A 20,372-nucleotide genomic window follows, 5' to 3' on the forward strand; every position below is an offset into this window, starting at 1 on the left:
TGTTATGCTTTGACTATACTGTGCTTGGAAAAAATATGTTTAATAATCATGCAGTTGAATATTTGCTCACAGTTATAGTGGCTTTTCTCAGGTGATGATCTTTCTTTTAAAAAAGGTGATAAAATATGCAGTGATTAGAGCAATTACTTTCTATCTGGAAATTATTTCCTTGCTTTGCCACTGAGTTCCTATATTAAGGCAGTAAGTAATATACAGAAATTGCAGGCTCCAGTTTAGAGGTACATCCATTGTGGTAATACTGTCTGGATTGTTGCTGAATGTGGAACTGAGGTTATTTCTCTGAATCACAAAAGCTTTACCTCTCCAAGAAGTGTTTTTGCAATGTTGAAATGTGGGGGGGGGGGGGGGGGGCAAAAGGCTGCAGTTTGATATTACTGGAGCAATCTGTAAATCTGGAATGAAGATGTTGCATTTATATCCCTCTCTTTTTCTATTTCTTTTCTTTTTTTTTTATTTTTCTTTTTTTTTCTATTTGTTTTCTTTCCTATTTCTATTTCTTTTTCAAATTAAAAAACTTTACAAGATAAACTTTAGGATCAGCTCTTGCTATTCTATTGATTTTATTTAATGCTATTTTAACATTTATTTACTGATATTTGCGTTTTATATAGTCAGAGTATTACATTACAAGGTTTGATAAACAGAGAAATGAAACAGCCACAATTGTTTCTACTCTTGGCATGTGCTATGTGGAAAGGAATTATCATGTTTTAAATCTTGCTCTGAACACTGCAGGATTGCAGTCCTGCCAGCATATCTCTGATGGTCACGAGAATGCTCATTTGGTTGCACTTTACTGAAGAGTTCCATGTTGAGTACTGAGGGCTAAAGAAAGGATTATAAGCATGAGACTGGCATGCATAAAATGGTTCTAACCATGGTGTTTAAAGATGCTCTGCAGTCTTGTAAGCAATCCATGGGCTCTATTAGATTTTGAGACAATTTATGTGGATGTTTATTAAAACATCTCTTGACTGTTTTAGTATTTTCCAGTGGGCTACTTATAAATGAAAGCTTGCTTTCTTTATTTTTTCAGATAAACCATTCATAAAAAGTAGAAAATTGATTATAATTGACTGCAGTGTATCACTGGCAAAACGTAAAGGAATTTTAGTGTAAATATTTGTGCTACATGTGATTGCTTGTTGTCAGGCTCCTGGCTGTTAATGGAATCTAACCTCACCAGCTTTATGGGTTCCTGCTAGTCAGGGTGCTGCGTGGTGCACTGAACATATTTCCCCCTTTTAGGTTATTATCATAACAGTACAAAAGTGGCCGTGAAGACTCTGAAGCCAGGAACGATGTCTGTGCAAGCCTTTCTGGAGGAAGCCAACCTCATGAAAACACTTCAGCATGACAAGCTAGTCAGGCTTTATGCTGTAGTGACCAAAGAAGAACCTATTTATATTATAACAGAATTCATGGCAAAAGGTGAGAATGACAGAGGATCTTCAAGCAGGGTTTTAGTAAACACTTCTGTTTATTAATCATTCATTAGTCAGTGCCCATCCTTTAAAAAGGAAGCAACAGAAAAGGAAAACTTGGGATTTTAACATTTTTCTTTTGTATGCTCTGATATAAAGTGAGGGATCTTAGAGGAGGGATAAGGGTTTGATTTTATGATTCATTATTGCATTTTTGAAATTTTTTTTTTTTTTACAGATTTCTTAAATGTATTATTTTTAAATTGTTTCAGGTGCAGAGCACAACCCTCAAAATAGCTCTGGTTCCTTTGGGTTCTAATACTTAACCATACTTAACTTTGGTGTCATAACAAGACGCTTAATAATTAAAACCTTAGAAATTGTCTTATATAGCTCTTGAATTGATAAATACTTGTTTAATGAGGGGAGTGATGAGTATTCCTGAAAGGACTGCTGCACTACTAGAAAGGGACAACCTGTAGTAGAGTATCACTACACAAAACAAGTGAGGTTTCCTTCTCAGATTGTCTTAGTTAGTAGGGTTTTTGTTTGTTTGTTTGTTTTGTTCTGTTTTCAAGCAGTTCTGCTGATGACTTCATAAACACTAGCTACCATGCAGCAATTTATTCTTTGCCACCTTGAAAGAATTAATGCGTGAGATTCTCCTAGAGAACTTTCCTGATAGTCTGTAGATTAGGGTAATTATCCAATTCAGCACCACTGAGCTAAGGTATGCTCTGATGTGAGTTTTCTACACCCAGGGAAATTGCAAAACTTGGATACCTGCCATGCTGGCTCGAATGTTACTGTTATTAGGTCGTGTAAAGAGATGGGCTCTCTGCAGTTGGCTTGAAAGTACATGAAAACCATTCACTGCAAAACTTCTGTGACTCAGAAAATTGGGGACCTAGTGGGAACTTTATTCTGAAAATAAGCTACACTGACTTAATCTTTCTGTGTTGTAACAGGAAGTTTGCTGGATTTTCTGAAGAGTGATGAAGGAAGTAAATTGTTGCTTCCAAAGCTAATTGACTTCTCTGCTCAGGTAAGTTTTAAGAAACATGCTCAAAATTAAGGGGTTCTATTTCTCTCCAAGTCTGAAACTCAGAATGGGAAGCTTTATCCTAAACTTTGTCACATTAAAGGAGAATTTAGTTTTCAAATGTTTTGGTCTGAGTAAATATGGTTACTTGGAAGGAGAGAATAGAGGAAAAAGGTGTTTCAAAGGGAACTTGTGGAGTTGGGTCTCCCTCTTTGATACTGCTGGCGATCTACTTAGATGGCAGTGGTATACAGTCACTTTTCTTTGTGGAAAGGCTGTTTTCATTTCCAACAGAAGTGAAGTGAAAGTGTACAAGTTCTGTAGAGTGAGTGCTTATGAGATGCCTCCAAGTAGCATTCATTGGTGGTGTCATCTTTATTTCTTAGGTTAGGTCAGTTAGTCAAACTTCTATGTTAACTTCCACAGAGTAATGTCGGTTTCAAATTCATATGTAAATTACTGTGAAGTAAATAAAATCTAATCAAATGATATTTCTTGTGAAATATCATTTGGTATTTCTTGTGAAATATCATTGGTTGTGAAACCATGGGGATAGTCTCAAAATATACAAGTTATCCCACATCATAAGAAAAAATTTAGAGAGAAACCCCAAAGTGATTTACATGTCAACGTCTGTATCAAACGTGGCTATAGTCCAGTGTTCTGCCTCTGACAGTTATAAACTATAAATGTCCAGAGAGAAAACTCATGGTGAACTAAAATAAGATCAGGACTATTTTTTTTTTGGCCTTGGTTGACACACTGTTGAGCTCTGCACGTCTCTTTATTCACACTATTCTGGTAAGACAGTTTACCTGCCTATCCAAACTTCTCAGGAAGACTGAAAACACAATAAATAGTAGCTGAGGATTGTCTTCTTTTTTCCCCTTGCATGCCTGTGATGTTTCCCAAGGCTGAGCTTCTCACAGCCACGCTGCACAGCTGGCGTGCCTACATGCACGTGTCTACGCAAGAATTATGTTGCAACAAAAAATTCTGAAACTCTACCCATTGCGGAACAATACATTAGCAATGGACTTGTGATTCAGCAGTATGAAAATGGTCAGGAAGTGTTTGCACTTAATACGTTGCCTTTTTATCTAGAGGAATGGCCTTTGTCACCTTTGGCCTTGTCAGATAGGGAAGGACTGGGAGTGAGAGAAGGGGAGGGGAGGCTGTGGCTGTGTGACTAACAGATAGCTGAAGAATGTAATGCCCTTCAACATGAACCCACTTCTGGAGCTGATTTTTTCAGTATTAAAGACTGCTGTGAGCTGGTGTTTGCATTGCCAGATGGCTACTCAGTGCTTCACTCACTGAATTCGTGAAGCCTTTGTCTTGAACAATCTTGAAAGAAATCTGTATTTACAATGGATAAAATAGTCTGATTTTGAAAAAAAAAAAAAAAAGTTAGGACTGCTCCCACAGGTGAAATAAACATCTTGTAAAAAGATAGCATTTTGCAAGCAAGTAATTGAATATACTACTACTCTGCTGTACTGATTCTGCTGTTTTGTTATCTGAGCATCTGCATGCATCAATTGCCATTGTTAACAGCAACAAAGGAGGATTTAGGTGGACTTAAGTCTGGTGGTAACTTCAGTGTACAGCTGTGGACTCGGTTTTTATTTTATTTTTTTTTTAATTTCTATATTTGGCTGTACTAGCAGTCCCAGTTTGTGAAATTAGGTCTGTGGAAAACATGGCAAGAAAATGCTTGCTAGGAAGGCAGTCCAGCTCAGTTTCTAAAACAATCTGCCCTCTGGAAGAGCTGAGGTTTCTCTTTTGTGTTTTAATTAATGTGTATGAGTAGGGGCTAGGGAAATCTAGGGTTGGTTATGCCCTGGCAAAGATAATTTTAGCCACTAGAGATGAATGCTAGCAGTCTCTCTACTGAGAGTGTTTTAAAAGAAGCTGAGTTTTGCAAACATATCTTCAGCACGTACTGCCTGCTTTAATACAGAACAGAACAGTGGCATCCCCTGTAGAATTCAGCAGAATTGTGAATTTTTAATATATGCCAGAAACAAAGTCAGGTACGTGGAGAAATCAACACCTGAGCCTCTTTCCCTGTACTTACAGCCTATGAGACCGCTGCTTGGTGAGTGCTAAGTAGCCCAGCAACCTCACCAGCTGGTCCTGTAACTTCCTTGGTCTGACAGTCACGAGCTGACACAACTTACGAGCAGTTCCTGGTACTTCTGCTTCTCAGCTCAGCAAGCAGGCTGAGGAAATGCAAAGGTGCTGTTGGCTGTCGGTTCCCAGTTACAGGCTTGGGCGTGAGCAAATTTCATTGCTTTGTCCACAAGCTCTGCTGCCAGATCTTGCTAAGGCAGCAGACCAAAATACTCAGCGTGCAGGCTGCTTGTATTCCCCTCTGTCATTTACAGGCAATAGCCTGGCTGTTGCATCACCAGGGTGACTGGCAAACTGGATCTTAGTAGTTGTTTCCTGTCTTGCCCCACAGCTAATTTACCCAAAGAGCTTCCAATTCTTTGTCTCCCAGTTACTGAAATCATGCTTGTCCCTGTTTTATGAGGTCAACTAATAACGTGTGATGCAAATTCAGTGAACTTTTTGCATGTGTAAACTCTTCCTACTTCTTATGCGAATCTGTTATCTGCTGCTTAGCATACACACGCTGTGTTTAGGAAAATTATATCGATTATTAATGAACATACTCATGTCATACTTTTCAAACTGGTCAGTTTTATCACAAAAACAGTCATTTCTGTGCAGCACTGGTACTTTCATTAATCCTTCCATGATCTACAACTTTGTTAGCAACTCTTATCCCCTTCTTTCTGCCTTTTAAGACTGCAATGCCATTAGACTAATAATAACATTGAAATAAAAATAATGATGCCCTCTAATATTCCAGTACATAATTACTCTTTTTTATTTCCATGTGGGTCTGCTTTAACTACATAACTGTTTGACTGGAGAAAGTAGAATACATTTTTGCAGCCTTTCCTGGCTCACCTTTAGGATAAACTCTGCTGCAAATGGAAAATAGGTATTACAATAATTATCATTTGAAGGATTAAAATGTCTCTGTTTCCCAACAGTTTTCAGATACAGAGGGTCTATACCCTCTTCATAGGCACTTACCCTAATGATGTGAAGATGAATTATTTTTTCAAATTCTGCAAGCAAGCGTGTTTTATTTTATTACATGTCTGGCCATCATTGAAAGGAATCTGGTTTTGGTTAACCCTAGACCAAATAAAGTCTTATCCAGGTCAATAGCATGTGTTTGCTTAAACCTTCCAAAACCGTAGGTTGTTTTTTCTGACACTCTTCCCTAAGAACTGGGAATTACCAAATTTAAAGCAGTGTGAACCTCAGCAGATGCTACATTACTTCCTATTCTTTAACCTCATCGGGATAGTCCCTCACATTGTAGCTGCTTTTCACTGATTTCCTGTGTACTCTGACTTACATAGGCTGCTTCACCTGCTTTAGCAGGAGCTTCCCACAGAGCCACGGGCCTGGGCTGGTTTGCAGTGAGAGCAGCTCTGCGGCCACCCTCCGCCCAGCCCAGCAAAGGAAAAGGGATGTGGCCAGGATGTCCTGCTCACTGCTGAGCCCTCAGATGCAGCCTCGGTTGTAGAGCACCCTGGGGAGTGAGAATCACTTGTGTAGCAGGCAGCAGCAATTCAGAGGGAACATTGAAGCCGCCTTTATTCACAAATCCCTGGCTTCTACTGGGTGCATTTTCACCTGTAGCTTTCACGTGTACGGATCCTGAACGGGCAAAAAAGCCCCATCTGTCAATGCAAAGGAAAGCCTTTTAAAAGTACCTAAACCATACCCAAAGAAACCGTTTCTAGATGATTTTGGTTTAAAAATTATAGATGAAATAGGGCTGGAGAGGATTGGGGATGATTTAGCCTAGTGTTTCTGAGTCTTTTGGACATCATAACATCATAGGTCATGTCTTTTTCTTTTCTTTTTTTTTTTTCCTCCTTCTTTTTATTTTTTCCCCCAGAATTGATTTAATTTGTAATCAAATACAAACCAGGTGCAACCTTGAATACTGATTCGTCACTTTAATTTATTTATTCTTTGTCCATATTTTACTTCCCTGTTTTGCAGGTGAGTAGAGGCTGTGTGACTTTGGATTTACTGGCAGTGTTCAGGTGTCTCATAAACACCCATATCCTTCTAAACTGTTCTTTCCTTTTTACACCCTGAGTTCTTACCCCTTTGTTATTCATGTCAGCCATGCGTGCATCCTTGATGCTTTTAGTGAAGACTGAAGCAAAAGCAGGCATTTAAAAACTTCTGTGTCATTTGCATGTAGCCTTCCCCATCTGTTTAATGTAAATATTTTTGTTGCTCATCTTGTTACAAATGCAACTCTAGAATTTTTCCCAGCTTATACTTTCTATTTGCAGAATGTTTTGTGGGTGAGTTCTTCTGATTTTTGTCATATTTGGGTATTCTTTTACAATTTACAATTTGACTGTATCATTTTCAGGGCTTTCAGACCATGTAAGATTTGGCCAACCTTTTCTTGTTGAGCACTTCCTTTACAAAGTGTGGTTTGCCCTTGCACTTGTAATTGTTGTTTCCTTGCTGGCATGGCTGTTCCTGAGACTATTTTCCCATAAGGTTGCACCTGCCAACTCTCCAAGTTGTTTAAGATTTGCTTTCCTAGGAAAAACAGAAGTCTTCATATTGCCATTCTTTCATTATGTTTCATTTTCATTCCCATCTGTTTCGTGATCCCCGTCACCCAGTTTTCGTTCTCAACATGGTATCGTATATTCTCAGCATGATATAAAAACATCCTATCAGGTTAACCCGGAACAATCCCGTCTGGCCTTCTTAGTATTCCACATTTTTACACATAGCTTACAAATGCACAAGTGGGATTGGTTACAGATGTTACTGTAACCCGCTCTCTGCATTAACAAACAGCATTGCAAACAATATGTAAAACATGTCTCGTTTGAAATAACACTTGCAAAAATGAATCACAGGCCTCGGAATGAAAGTTGAAATGAAACATGTCTTTCAATTGAAAAGCTGAGCTGTTAAGGAATCCAGAAGTTCTCCAGTTTTGTAGAAAAAAATAAAATTAAAAAAAAATTGGCAGACCTTCACACTTCGGGGGGGGGGGGGAAAAAAAAGAAGAGAACATAACTGCCCATCCCTGTATGTGCTGTTTAGCTTCAGCTGTGGCATTTCACCAATGCAGCCCGTGAGTTGTGACCAAGTGCTTTTCATTTTCCGAAAGTGTAGTTTTGCTGTGAAAGCAGAGTCGCCTCTCCTGAGACGCTGGTTTGTTAGGTTCTCCCCTCTCCCTTCAGAAGGTGTGAAGGACTGGGCAGAACACATGGAATGCTTCTTTTAGCATCATTGTTTGCTCCCTGCTTTTCCTACCGTTTTCTTTAAATATTTTGAAAGAGTTTTATTGTTGTTTGTGAGATGACCCACAAGCATGCTGGAGAGTTAAGTAATCACCATGTTTTACAGGCAGAAAGAACAGAAACCGAGAGAAAAGAGCAGAGCTAGCTGAAGTCACCACGTCAGTGACAGAGCCGTATGCAAAACGTTGGCTCCGAGTCATTTATTTATCGTCTGACTTTCAGCTGAAGATTTACAGTCTGGAGGCTGTCTTACGGGCTGATTTATTCCTTCCAGGAGTTAGTTAGTTACTTGTCATTCTTACATTGTATACATAGTTCCTACCATTTAGCGATTGCTTTTTATTATTGTTATTGTTAAATAATTTAGCTTAGGTAATTCTACAAGCATGCCGGTGGCTGATTACAGGTTATGAGAAAACCGGTTTCTTTTTGAGTAGCAGTAGTGCAGTGTAGGCAGGATCCTCTCTTAAAGGCCACAGAAAATATCCTGCAAGCCCAAGTAAGCTTTCCTTTCCTGCTTCTGACTTGCATGTCACTGAACAGCCTTGACAGGTACAAATGATCATTAAAAGAGAGGGAAAGAGTGCTTTCTTTTTCTTTTGTTCCTGTGGATTTCTCTACATCTAACATACCATTTGGCAATGAAAACCCAACAATTATCAGAAAGAGTTATCGCATGGGCTCTGGCACACATTTCCTTCATCAAAAAATCCTTTTGTGTGGGTTGTTTTGTTGTGGGTTTTTGTGTGTGTGTTTTTTTTCTTTCTTTTTTTTTTTTGTTTTGTTTGTCGATCACAAGGGCTTAACATGAACTAGATGTTTGAAATGTTTGAATTCAGTTGTTGATTTTCTGCCTTTCCCCTCCTGTTAATCAGAATTCCTTGCCCACTCATTTTTGGGGATTTTTTGCATGCCCAAATGTTTGTACATACACGGCTTCTTTGAATTTCTCTGATTCAATACAGTCAAAACCATTGCCCTGGAATTTCATGGAAATGTAATTTGTATTTGCTGAAAACATAGTGAATTGTTTGCTGTCACATTCTTCGTTTGTGACTAACAGATGATAAGTTCAGTGGATTTGGCATGAATAAGAGGAAATAAAAAGGTCTTTCCAATGGCTTTGCTTGGCTGGGCTTGGAAACTGAAAATCACGGCCGCAAACTTCTCTTCCCTGAAGTGGTTCGTCATTGACCAGCCAGCAGTTAGTCCAAATGTTGGATCTGTGCAGGGAAGTAAGAGGAAAGTTGATTCCTGCTTGATTGTTGCTGTGTTTTCACAGTGGCATTAGTGCACCTGTCTGCGTTTCAGTCACATCTGCCTAGCTGGCCCGTCCCATTTCAGCATTGATCTTAGAGCAAAACTTTTGCTTTCAGTTCTCCTTCTTCCCCAGACCCAAATCATCACACGTGGAGGAGAGAATTAAATGCTACCCTTCTATTTTATGAGTAGTCTTTAAGTCTCTAGTAAGACTCTCTGCGGCAACTATTCACTAGTAGCTGCTTCCTTCATTATAAAATACCTTTTACTTATTCCTAGAAAATTTGAAATGCAGATATTCTTCGCTTTCTTCATCATCACAGATTTCCTATCTGGTTTAGAGTAAGAACACCCTTGTCTTGTGTAAGTGAAATTTAAGACTGCTCTGAAGAAGTGGCAATATATTGGTTTGTAAGAAAAGTTTTTTAGTGGCAAGCGGTGGGAGGGAAAGTGACTGTGTGTTCCACTGCCTGAACAACAAAAGAGGAACGAAGGTAACGGGGTTTCACTGCTGTAAGTGGTAGTACTGCGTGCGTGCGGTGTATCCCTCGGGGACTTTTTAAAAACGGATAAGCAGAAGTGGTGTGAATGTTTTCTTAAAATTTTGCCAGGTGCTCCTGCCTGCTCTACTGCACAGCTGAAATGTGCGGCTCTGGCACTGGCAAGGTGTCCGTGTGCTCGTCTTCTCCTGAGACGGAGGGGAAAGAGCTCGTGTACGAGTGTGGTAGGGACTGGGGCGAAAAGGGCCCTTATGTTTCACTGCTGCTTCATTAACAAATCTGGGAGCTTGTGCTCCCCAAACAATGTGGATGGCAAAGACATGTCACCTACAGAAATTCTGGACTAGTATCTGTGGCACAGATAGCCTGTGGGCCTTGCCTGGGAGTGGCACCAGCAATCTCACAAGGAAAAGAAATACTGACAGCTCCCAAGCACTAGTCTGGTGTTATTTTTTTCCTGGCTCCTATTAAACTTTTGGACAGCATACTAATGACACACAAGTTTTACTGCTCTGAGTTGAGAAACTATTTGCCTTTTTTTTTTTTTTTTTGAAAAGTAGTATGTTTTTCTTTGTGGGGAAAATAGGGCAGTCTGGACAAATGCATTAATCACCTTTAATTTGATTTGGAAATTAATTTTGGTTGCTGAAATGCAAGTTAAATTTACTTGTGATAGTATCTGAGTACTTGCTGTTGCCAAATGCTCTTCATGTATGAGCAGGTAGATGTTGTCGGAGGTGAAAACATACATAAAGTTATTTGACCTGTCTTAGTAATTACCCAGGTTTATACCAGGTAATTAGAAAGCTGGTGGGTTTTTTGTTTGCTTGCTTGTTTGCTTTTGTTTTGTTTCATTTTCTTCTAAAAAACTTTCTGCATTGTTCCTTGATGAAACTTGAAAGAACACGTCTCTCATTTAACTTACCAATTTCTTCCATTTTCTTATTATTTTAAAAATAAACTGGTTAGTAAATTAGGAAAGAGAATATTGTAGTAGAAATCTTATGAACATTTCTTTTAAATTTTTGATTTGGGTATCTTATCCTACCGGCTGTTATTCATCCAAACTATTCTTTTGAAGCTGCCACTGTAAGTATCGTTTTGCAGGACTGGATCTACACATAAGTTTTGCATGGCAGTCAACCTCTCCGAGTTTCCATGTACAAAATGCTCCAAAGTTACTGGTAATGAATAAGTGAACATGCCTTTGCTGGTGCATTGAAAGAGCAGAGAGGTCTGGCCTGCCGATGGCATTGTATTGTGCTGAAATACCAAAATAGTTGTTTCTTTTGTTACAGATTGCAGAAGGGATGGCGTACATAGAAAGGAAAAATTACATCCATCGAGACTTGAGAGCAGCTAATGTTCTGGTTTCGGACTTACTGATGTGCAAAATTGCTGATTTTGGACTAGCTAGAGTTATTGAAGACAATGAATATACAGCAAGAGAAGGTATGTTCTTTTGTTGTTTTGTTTTGTTTTGTTCTTAAAACTTCAGTCTCTGGGAGGAACTGAGGCTGTATCTAAAAATAATATGGTCACCAAGGACAGAAAATGCCATAAAAACTTCCTAGAGACAGTGTTCTAATGCCAACAACTTTTAAAAAGACCCGCAGCTTCCATCCCACTGAATTAAATGCTGAGAAATTATGAAAGTTATTTTTTCTTCACATCCTAAGAGCCACGTGCACCTCCCTTCCCTTACCAAAAGGAAGCAGCCCTGGTAGTTGTAGTTGTTGGGAGAAACTTTTGCAAAACTGGGTATCTTTTGGAGCTGCTTTAGGAGCTGCAGCGTTGATTTGTGTGTTCAGCAGCATTGCTCCTGTGAGTTAGGGATGCTCAAAGGCTACCTCCATTTCCCTGCTCAGCACACGGCCGGGAGGTAACACTGCAGCAGGGGCAGGACTGGTGAGAGAGGAAAGCATACTATCATAGATTTGTCTGTGTTTTGCTGTATGTGTTTTGTTAATATTGTCACGGATTGTTTTAAGGAGGGCGTAGTCAATTAGCTGTAGTGAAAAGTTTTTTTTTGTTTTGTTTTGTTTTGTTTTTCTTTAATGTTCCCATGCACAGATTGCATTAGGGTAAATACCCTAAAGCTTTTCTGAGCGTGCCTGTTGGCTGGCTGTCCCGCTCTCATTTTAAGGACACTACCTCATGTTTTCACACCGGCTGGGTGGAAACTGTGGTAATGTAGGATGAGAATGGAAGAACCAAGGTATGCGGAAGAAAGAGAACAATGCGTTACAGTTGAGATTAAAGGGAGACGATTAAAGGGCTACTCAGAAGTCACTAGGTAACCAGTGACTAATTCAATAGGAGCTCAGAGGGAAGGACATGATTAAGCAGCTTTCAGAGGTACAGAACCCATACCTGTGTTTTTTTTTAGCTAGCTCTGGACACTGTATATTGATTAAATGATCCTTTCATGTTATAAATTCCTTTTGCTGGGTTTCTTTGATCGGTTTCCTGGCATTCAGTAGTTTCCTAGCTTACCTGGTATTTTGTGCCAGAATGACAGAGCAGGGTAGAAAGGGCATAAATAGGATCTGTTTGCATTCCTCTTCTTTGTCTGAAGAGCTCAAGTAATATTCCCCAATGATGGCTGCTTAAGGGTTTCATTTCTAACTAGATGTAGTTTGCATTTATATGGGATTTTTTGGAATCAGTTATTTAGACACGAAAGACATATATTAAGATATGACTTGCTACTCCTTTTGCATCTGTGCCTGTTCAGAAATAATCGAGTGTGGCATATGTTAAAGTGCATGTTGAAAAAAGATGGACTTTCTTTAAAATGGTAGAAGTTAGTTAAGTCTTGTGAAATTCCAGCTGATGGTTTCCTGGTTTCAGCTGGAATAGAGCTAATTTTCTTCCTGGTAGCTGGTATGGTGCTGTGTTTTGGATTTGGGATGAGAATAATGTTGATAATATTACCAGAGGTTTTTAGCTGTGGCAGAGCAGTGCTCGCAGAGCCAAGGCCTTTCCAGATTCTCGTGCTGCCCTGCCAGGTGCACCAGGAGCTGGGAGGAGACACAGCCAGGACAGCTGGCCCAGGCTGGCCAGAGGGATGTCCCATAACACAGGGCATCATGAGGAACGATAAAAAAAGGGGGAGTTGGCTGGGGTATGTGTGTGGGTGCTGCTGCTCATGGTCTGGCTGGGAATTTATTTTTTATTTTCCCCCGATTCTCTCCCCCATCCTACTGGAGGGAGGGAGTGAACGGCTGTGTGGTGCTGAGCTCCTGCCAGGTTAATCCCCAACAAATGGGATTTGTACGATTTTTCCCTGATCACTGGCAGAAGGTAAAATGTTTACTGCCATTTTAGCAAAAATTCACAATACCCGAGAGGCGCTATGTAACGTTCATCATTTTATTTGCACGTTTAATGCAGGACATGCAGCATGGCACCACGTGTCTTCCAGCACATCCGTGTTGGTAACTCCTGGATAGAAGGAGCTGCTGGTAACTTTGCTGATCTAGGGGTACCATAGACAAGTCTCTTAAATCCTGCCAGTGGCTTTATATAGAGTGTTTAAATTTGCCTTTGACTGATTGAAACTGTCTTGTTTTTCAGGTGCAAAATTCCCTATTAAATGGACGGCACCGGAGGCAATTAACTATGGATCTTTCACTATTAAGTCTGATGTGTGGTCATTTGGGATTCTCCTGTATGAAATCGTCACATATGGGAAGATTCCTTATCCAGGTATGGACGTATGATTATACCATTGCTCTGTATTTATGCTTTAGTGTCAAAAGGCAAAGAAAATACTCAGGGAAACAGCTGGCGTTTGATGGTAGCAACACCAGTGATTTGAGAAATGTCTTGCGGGTAATGTTAGTGTTCTGAAAAACTATCATCAGCATGTATGTAAGCCATGTGCCTCTTGGGGATAAATTTTAGTAAATGGACTAATAGCACCTTGAATGAGGAGTCATTTTTATATATTTAAAAGAACTTACAGCAGAATTGCTGTAATTGTCAAAGATCCCAACTTCACAGGCTAAAGCACTGTCACGGGGAGGACACAGTGCAAGTTTTAACGGTATTGTGTAAGCTACTGGCTTTTTTTTTTAATATCATAATATGTGAAAGTAGAAAGAAGTGTGTTTTCACAAGCAAATAGGCACTAATACTTTGTCATCATGAGCTAATCTAAACAAACAAGAAACAGAGCCTAAAGCAGTGTTGCTGTACCACGTGGAATAGTTTCTCTTTGTTCCCATGGTTCAGATACAAGACCACAGGGGAGTACCTCAATAATGGCTGCCCTAGGTAGCCGTGAAATGGTGATGTGCTTCATGTTTCCTTTTTCTTTCTGTTAGACAAAATACGTATTAATGTTTCCAGTGCACAGAAATAGCCTGCATAAAGGATATTTGTGCGTATAAAACTGTCACATCTCGGGCACAGCTGATTAACTCAGGGCAGCAGAGTGCGTTCACATAAGCTTGCTGAGGTTATGGAAAATTAACCTAAATTCTCATGTCTTGTGGGCAAATGGAGAAAGTGCAGCCGTATTCACCTGGCCTGCTCACCTCCATTTAACAGACGGAGTAGCTCCTGAGATAAAGCCTTCGGATCCGGCAGTTTACAGGCAGGAAAGGGAGAGCAGATATTATATATTCAGGCAATGCTTTTCCAGCACTTCCAGTGCAGCAGCTCTTGCTGTTTAAACGGTAAAACCGTTTTCACCGCCACTTCACAAGCAGCTGGAACTCTGCATCCTGAAACTCCAGGGATGTCAAAGCGACAGAAGTGGGTGACCTGAGTCCCGAACCCTGCCGTGACAGTAGGCTTAACACCTGTGGGCACAGGGAGGCCAGACTTCCCATGCGGCTGAAGCAGCCGGAGGAAGGTTGGTGGCAGCCACCTTGATGTTATGTAAGGGAGGAGCACATCACCTTTCCGTGCAGGAGGCAGAGCCAAAGCAGACGTTCTTATCTCTCCTCAAGGCTCCAGTCCAGGGAAGCACTTAAGCTCAAGAGCAGCCCCCTTAAACTTCAAGAAGTGATAGAGCTGCTTGCATAGCTAAATGTTTAAACATACGCTCAGGGTCATTTTTTAGGTAAGGGCTATAAAATATGTGACTGAGTAGCTGGTCCTCCCAGTCTTATTCTAAAAGAGCTGTTCATGTCCCCAAGGAAAGATCAGATGGAAGCTGTCGGCAGCAGGGTAATTCATGGCTCTTCCCACAGTTGCAAGACTTTATTTCCCATTAGCACATGCCCGTGCATCCAGACACTGGCCCATGCTGAGATGGCCTCACAAGGTTATTTCTCGATGCCTTGAAAATTGTCGTTCCCCGAGCAAACCTACAAGCTCACCCGGAAACCAGCACTACAAAAATACAAAACCCCAACCAATACTTAATTCTGCAGCTAAGTCTGCTGTCTCTCTACCTCCGTAAAACACATCATATTTTTATTTTAAGAACAAAATCAATTGGTGCAGCAGACACTGTACTACTGTGGGAAAATATGTCTTCTAGGGGAAGCCTGGGCAATATTTTTTTTTAAATATGGAAGCATTTTTTATGAGTATCATAAATAAGCCATACACTGTGAATTAATTTGTCAGCCAGCGATTAGAAGGGGAAGCCTCTTGACTACATACTGCTTGTAATAGTTTGCAGGCATTGCTTGCATTCAACTGCAAGAGGGATAAATGTCTATTTTAAATAAAAGTATAAACTGAAGTAGCCTAATAGGCAGAAAGCTGATACTGAAGAACCAGCAGGACAGCAAAATAAGTGGATGACCAATTTACTTCACATGAAGAAACGTGACAGGTTTAGGCAAATTACCCCAGCATGGCAAGAATAGCCCAGTGATAGGGTGTGAGTAGCAGCTGCTGGAGTAGAAACAGTAAATTGATTTTTCAGTTCTAATGGGAACACTTCAAAGTATTATTTTCAGGTATTAACCAGCTTCAGCAACTGGAAAATTTTCAGCATAAAGCTGCATACAAAATGGTTTGAGTTATAGCTGACAAGTAGTTAATGCTAGGAATGAAAATCTAGGCAGGCAGCTTGGTAGGAAGCATTTCCAGCCAAGAAACTTGGAACTTCTGTGATCTTTGTTCCTAAATTCCAACAGCTGTTTCTCTTCCTGAGAAATTCAAAGCAATTAGTGGGACTATAGTTTCAGGAACTACCTCTGAAATATGAAACAAGTGTCTGATTCTGTAGGCAAGTAGGTCAAATTGGTTGTAAAAAACTAATTTCCAGGTGATTACACAATATGTAAGTTATTGGAACGAGCCATGTTTGCATTCCAGTTATGTCAGCTGTTCTTCACAAGATGCGCCACTTTCTGTACACTGGGATTCTTCCTTCACATTGCTGTGCTTACATCATTTCCCGGGCTGTAACATAAGGAAATCTTTTAACTGTGAACCTTAATAGGTACCACAGTGTAAATTAACACACGCGTACCAAACCTTTAGAGTTAGTCCTTTGCTAGCATATAAGGTGTAACAAATATGCATGCGGGATGTCTTTTACTGACTGGGACATAGTTTTGATGAAACAGGTATCTCTCTAGCTGAAAGAAAAAAAAATAACTTGGAGAAGTTAAACAAGTAGCTACTCTGAGAGTACTACATCAAACGTGGGGTAGACAGGTAAACCTATCTGTTTGTTTTAAAAAAATACGTAAGTATGTTCATGATACTGTACTTAGTATGCAATACTGATAAAAGGCTCTTCATTTTGGTCTTATGAACTTAAATGATTATTTAACATTTTTTTTTCTGCAAGTTAGCTGAAACACAGTACTCAGCATTCAGAATGTATCAATAATCCTAAAGACACTAGATCTAAGCACAAGCCTTTAAAGTACTTAAACCCAAGCAGTCAGATCATTGTTCCCTGTAAAAATACTTCATCGGCTTTCTTTCTGTATTTATTTTGGCTTTACTTTATCTTTATAAAGCAGTAATTCCTTATTCTGTGAAAACATCCTATTCCACTGCTACCTTCAAAATACTCTTTTGCTATAACATGTGCAGTGTTAGGAAAACTTCCCTCCTCCTTCCAAAGCAAAACTTTGAAAATACAAAAGATGTGCCCGAAGTAACCGCTCTGATTCAGACCCAGATTTCATGGCTGATGGTATTTCTAGAGGTTAAAGCCAAAACGCTTGAACTGAAGGAACTCCGACCTTTGGAAGAATTTGGAGCAGTGTCCTATAGTTAATGTCAAATTATTTTGGGGAACTAATCCTACCCTTCGCAGATCTTAGAATTAACCTCTCCCTTTGAAATGAAGGGAAAGAGGATCCACTGTGTTCTGTTACAGTGGTATCTGCTCTTCTAATTGAGGAAAAATTGGCTTGGTCTCATGGTGTGTATATTGTGATTGGCAGAACTTCCTTGTATATAAGGAAAATCCCCTTAATTCAAGTCATCTTGAATAATCAAAGTAGTTATACTGAATTAATTTGTCATTTGGTTGTGATTCAAACGTGTCCTTACCCGCCAAGTGGCTTAAATGATAGCCTCGGTGCTCAGGCAACGCGTGCAGTGCTCTGCAGCGGCGGAGCTGCACGGTCACGGCGTACCCAGGGGAGCAGCACACCTGCACCTCCACCGCAAGCCTTGGCATCAGTCGGAGCAGTGCATGTCACACACTCACCTATCTGGAGGTTAAAAAAAACCCACACCACATGTTAGTCTTAGGCAGAGCTGCACCATGTGGGGAACGTGGTCTGAGGAGCAGCCAGCAGCTGTGGGGTCGGGATACCCTTCTGGGTAGAGGTAAAGTCCTCACTGGTGGCAAATGTCCAGGCTGGAACACAGGTGCTTCCTGCATGCCCTGTCCCTGGAAGAAAGAGCGTTCACTGAAGTACAAAAAGCTTAGAGTCTGGCTTGGGAGAAGGTAAAGCTGGCAGGAAGGGGCGAGTTGAAAGGCAGGCTTCGGGGTAGGAAGTGGTTTTCTTGTCGGCCCTGGCATAGCTGACCTCATGTGCAGGACTGCCTTCCGAGAGCAGGTGTTGCAATCGTTCTGTGAACCCATCTCTCAAGGATATAAAGGAGGAAAAGAACAAGGTTTTTTAAAAAAAAAAAGAGGAGGATGCAGTCTGGGGCTGGTCCACGAGAGAGACATGTGAGGCTCGGGATGCACTGCTGGTTGTTACTGTTCTTTTCCTCAGAAAGAGAACAACAACGGGGAAACAAAGCAAAGCTCATCACAGCTGATGATACGTTTTTGCACAACCGGAATAGTATGAGCAAGAGGGAGAGGAAATTGCCTGTTACATGTAACGGTATCGGTGATGTCCACTATCTTGCAATCAGCAGCAGATTTGCAATAGTTAATATAGGAGAAAAATCTGAGTGTGCAACTACACTGATGGGTGCATGAACGTGGGGCACCGGCGGTGTGGTTGAACAGGCATGCTGCTATGGAACAAGCAGGTTTGCAGCTCTGCAGCTAGAGACAAAGAGGGAAGAATGACACAGTTGGCCAGGGTGGGATTTTGGCTGTGGATCTCACCACCTCTGAAAGCAGGAAAAACAGGAGGGATCTGGGGAACAGAATGGAGCTGATTCTGGAGACAAGCAGTATGAACTCTTCCAGGCGTTTTAGACTCGGCACTAAAGGCAGTGCTATACTTGAAACAGAAAATATATATACTTGAAACAGAAATGTCCTCCCAGGATTTTCAGGGCAAATTCCGCTGTTTCAATGCGCACCTAGCCCGTGTTTACTGAGCCCTTATTAGTAACCACCTTTAATAAGTAGTAGTAGCCCCGTATTATTGAGTTAGATGTGTGAAGATCTTTAGAGTGAAGTAAATGAACAAGAAATCGTCAGATAGTTTCTTAAGGAGTTAAGAGATCAATTCATTGAAACCTTTTTTTTTATTATTATTATTAAAGGTATGAGCAATTCAGATGTGATGGTTGCTCTCCAGCGTGGGTACCGGATGCCACGTATGGAAACCTGTCCAGCTGAGCTTTACGATATCATGAAAACATGCTGGAAAGACAAGGCAGAAGAGAGACCGACGTTTGATTATCTACAGAGTGTGCTCGATGACTTCTACACAGCAACAGAAGGGCAGTATCAACAGCAGCCATAGAACAAAGAACACTTTTCCTGTTGACATGGAGCACTGTCACAGACTGTTACCCGGACAGACTGCTGTAACCAATTACTCCGTGAGCTTGGACGTCTTAACCAAGTGTGGAAGCTGAAATGCTGACGGAAAGACTAATTCTGCAGCGAAATAATCACGCTTTTCTTTGGTTAAAACAATTCCTCTAGAGGTTGAAGTTCTCTTTACATGTTCTGTGTTTTGCAGCTGCAGAAGCATACCAAACCAAGTCAGCTTTTTGGGGTGGGAAGGGAGGCAAAAGGAAAGCAACCATGCACCTGTACAGTCTGACAAACCCTTCTCAGGATCAGTCACGGAATACAGTACAAGGAGGCCTTTATAAAAGGGATGCATGAACAGCTGTCTTCAAAAGAAAAAGTCATGAAGGAGACCTTACAGATTTAAGACATGGTGTTGCTCTGAAATCACCTTTTTTGAAATGCAGCGTAGTGTGAAAATTAGTTTTGTATCCTTGTAATCGCAGTTGGAGTACTGGCACCTCTTGTAAGACTTTCTAAATGTAATGATTTCCTTTAAGGAAGGGTTATGTATGTAATTCTTTACATTGAAGATGATTCTGTTTTACTGCTCTGTCACTCGTATTAAGTTTAATTTTCAAAGCAATGCAACAGCCCTCTCAGATGCAGAAGCGCGTACATGACAGGAGAAGCAGCAGCATACCCGGCTCTGTGTTTGACCTTCGGTTTCCCACAAGGCCAAAGTCATCATCAATGGGAAAGCACAGGACTTTGAAGGAAGTTAATACTTTTATTGCAGTCACTGAGAATGTTACCCGTGAAAATATTACCTGTGAAAATATTTTAATCGTAATTTCTAACGGTCTGTGATTATTCGAGTATTCCTTATATTTTTGCTGCTTTAATCGACTAACCTAAAAGCTGTTTTAAAGCGAAAACTAGCTCTAGCACAGTCAAAACCCATTTGTGGAGATATGCAATAGGCTATTCAGTTACGTGGCAGTAACACTATAACGTCATTGCTCAGTATCTAAAACTGTAATTCATAAAAATGAAATGCAGTTTGCTAAGCTCTCTCTATCAAATTGTTCTCTCCGAATGAGTTATCAGAACAGCTGAGCTAGTGCAATTACAATGCAACTACAGTATAAGTGGGCTTTTTCTCTTGGTGACACTGTTCCTACCACTGAAACCCAGCCCCTCTTTGCCACCTCTCACCCCCATTATTTAGGCAAGTGGTACTTTGCAGAAGCTTACAACCCTTTCGATAAAGCTTCGGTGTGCCTGCAGCTAAAGTTCAGCAGCATAAACAATCATTGCTTTTGTTTTCCATCGGCTTCCTTCAGTCAAACTAGGCTGGTTAAGCAGACTATCAGATAAATATGTAAATATTGTTTCTACTGTATGGTGATTTTTAATTTTAATAAACGCTTAGTCTGAAACAAGTTGTACAGTAGTAATTTGGGGAAAAATGCCTGATACTCTGTCTGTAGCAGTAGTTGCCCATGGAACATAGGAGCCTCTGCTTATTACCCCTTAGAAGGGTAATCTAGAATGGTACATATTGATGGACTCTGCATGCCTGATATCTATTCAGTCTTGGGAAGGTGAAGCAGGCTGAACCACCCATGTCTGCAGCTCTTTTTGGGTTTCTTTTCAGCA

General features: G+C 40.5%; 1 protein-coding gene across 4 annotated transcripts in view; it reads left to right on the plus strand.

The window, feature by feature from the left end:
- LYN (LYN proto-oncogene, Src family tyrosine kinase) overlaps positions 1-20,152 on the plus strand; it is a 52,921-nt gene extending 32,769 nt beyond the window's left edge. For all 4 annotated transcript variants that reach the window (XM_080579402.1, XM_080579401.1, XM_080579399.1 and 1 more), the window contains exons 9-13: positions 1,270-1,452; positions 2,414-2,490; positions 10,924-11,077; positions 13,205-13,336; positions 18,515-20,152. In XM_080579402.1, coding sequence (XP_080435528.1) covers positions 1,270-1,452; positions 2,414-2,490; positions 10,924-11,077; positions 13,205-13,336; positions 18,515-18,717 — 749 coding nt within the window. In that variant the 3' untranslated portion in view covers positions 18,718-20,152. The remainder of the gene's footprint in view (positions 1-1,269; positions 1,453-2,413; positions 2,491-10,923; positions 11,078-13,204; positions 13,337-18,514) is intronic.
- Positions 20,153-20,372: the final 220 nt, after the last annotated feature.

This window comes from Anser brachyrhynchus (genome assembly GCF_964034855.1).
Source record: "Anser brachyrhynchus genome assembly, chromosome: 2".
NCBI lineage: Eukaryota > Metazoa > Chordata > Aves > Anseriformes > Anatidae > Anser > Anser brachyrhynchus.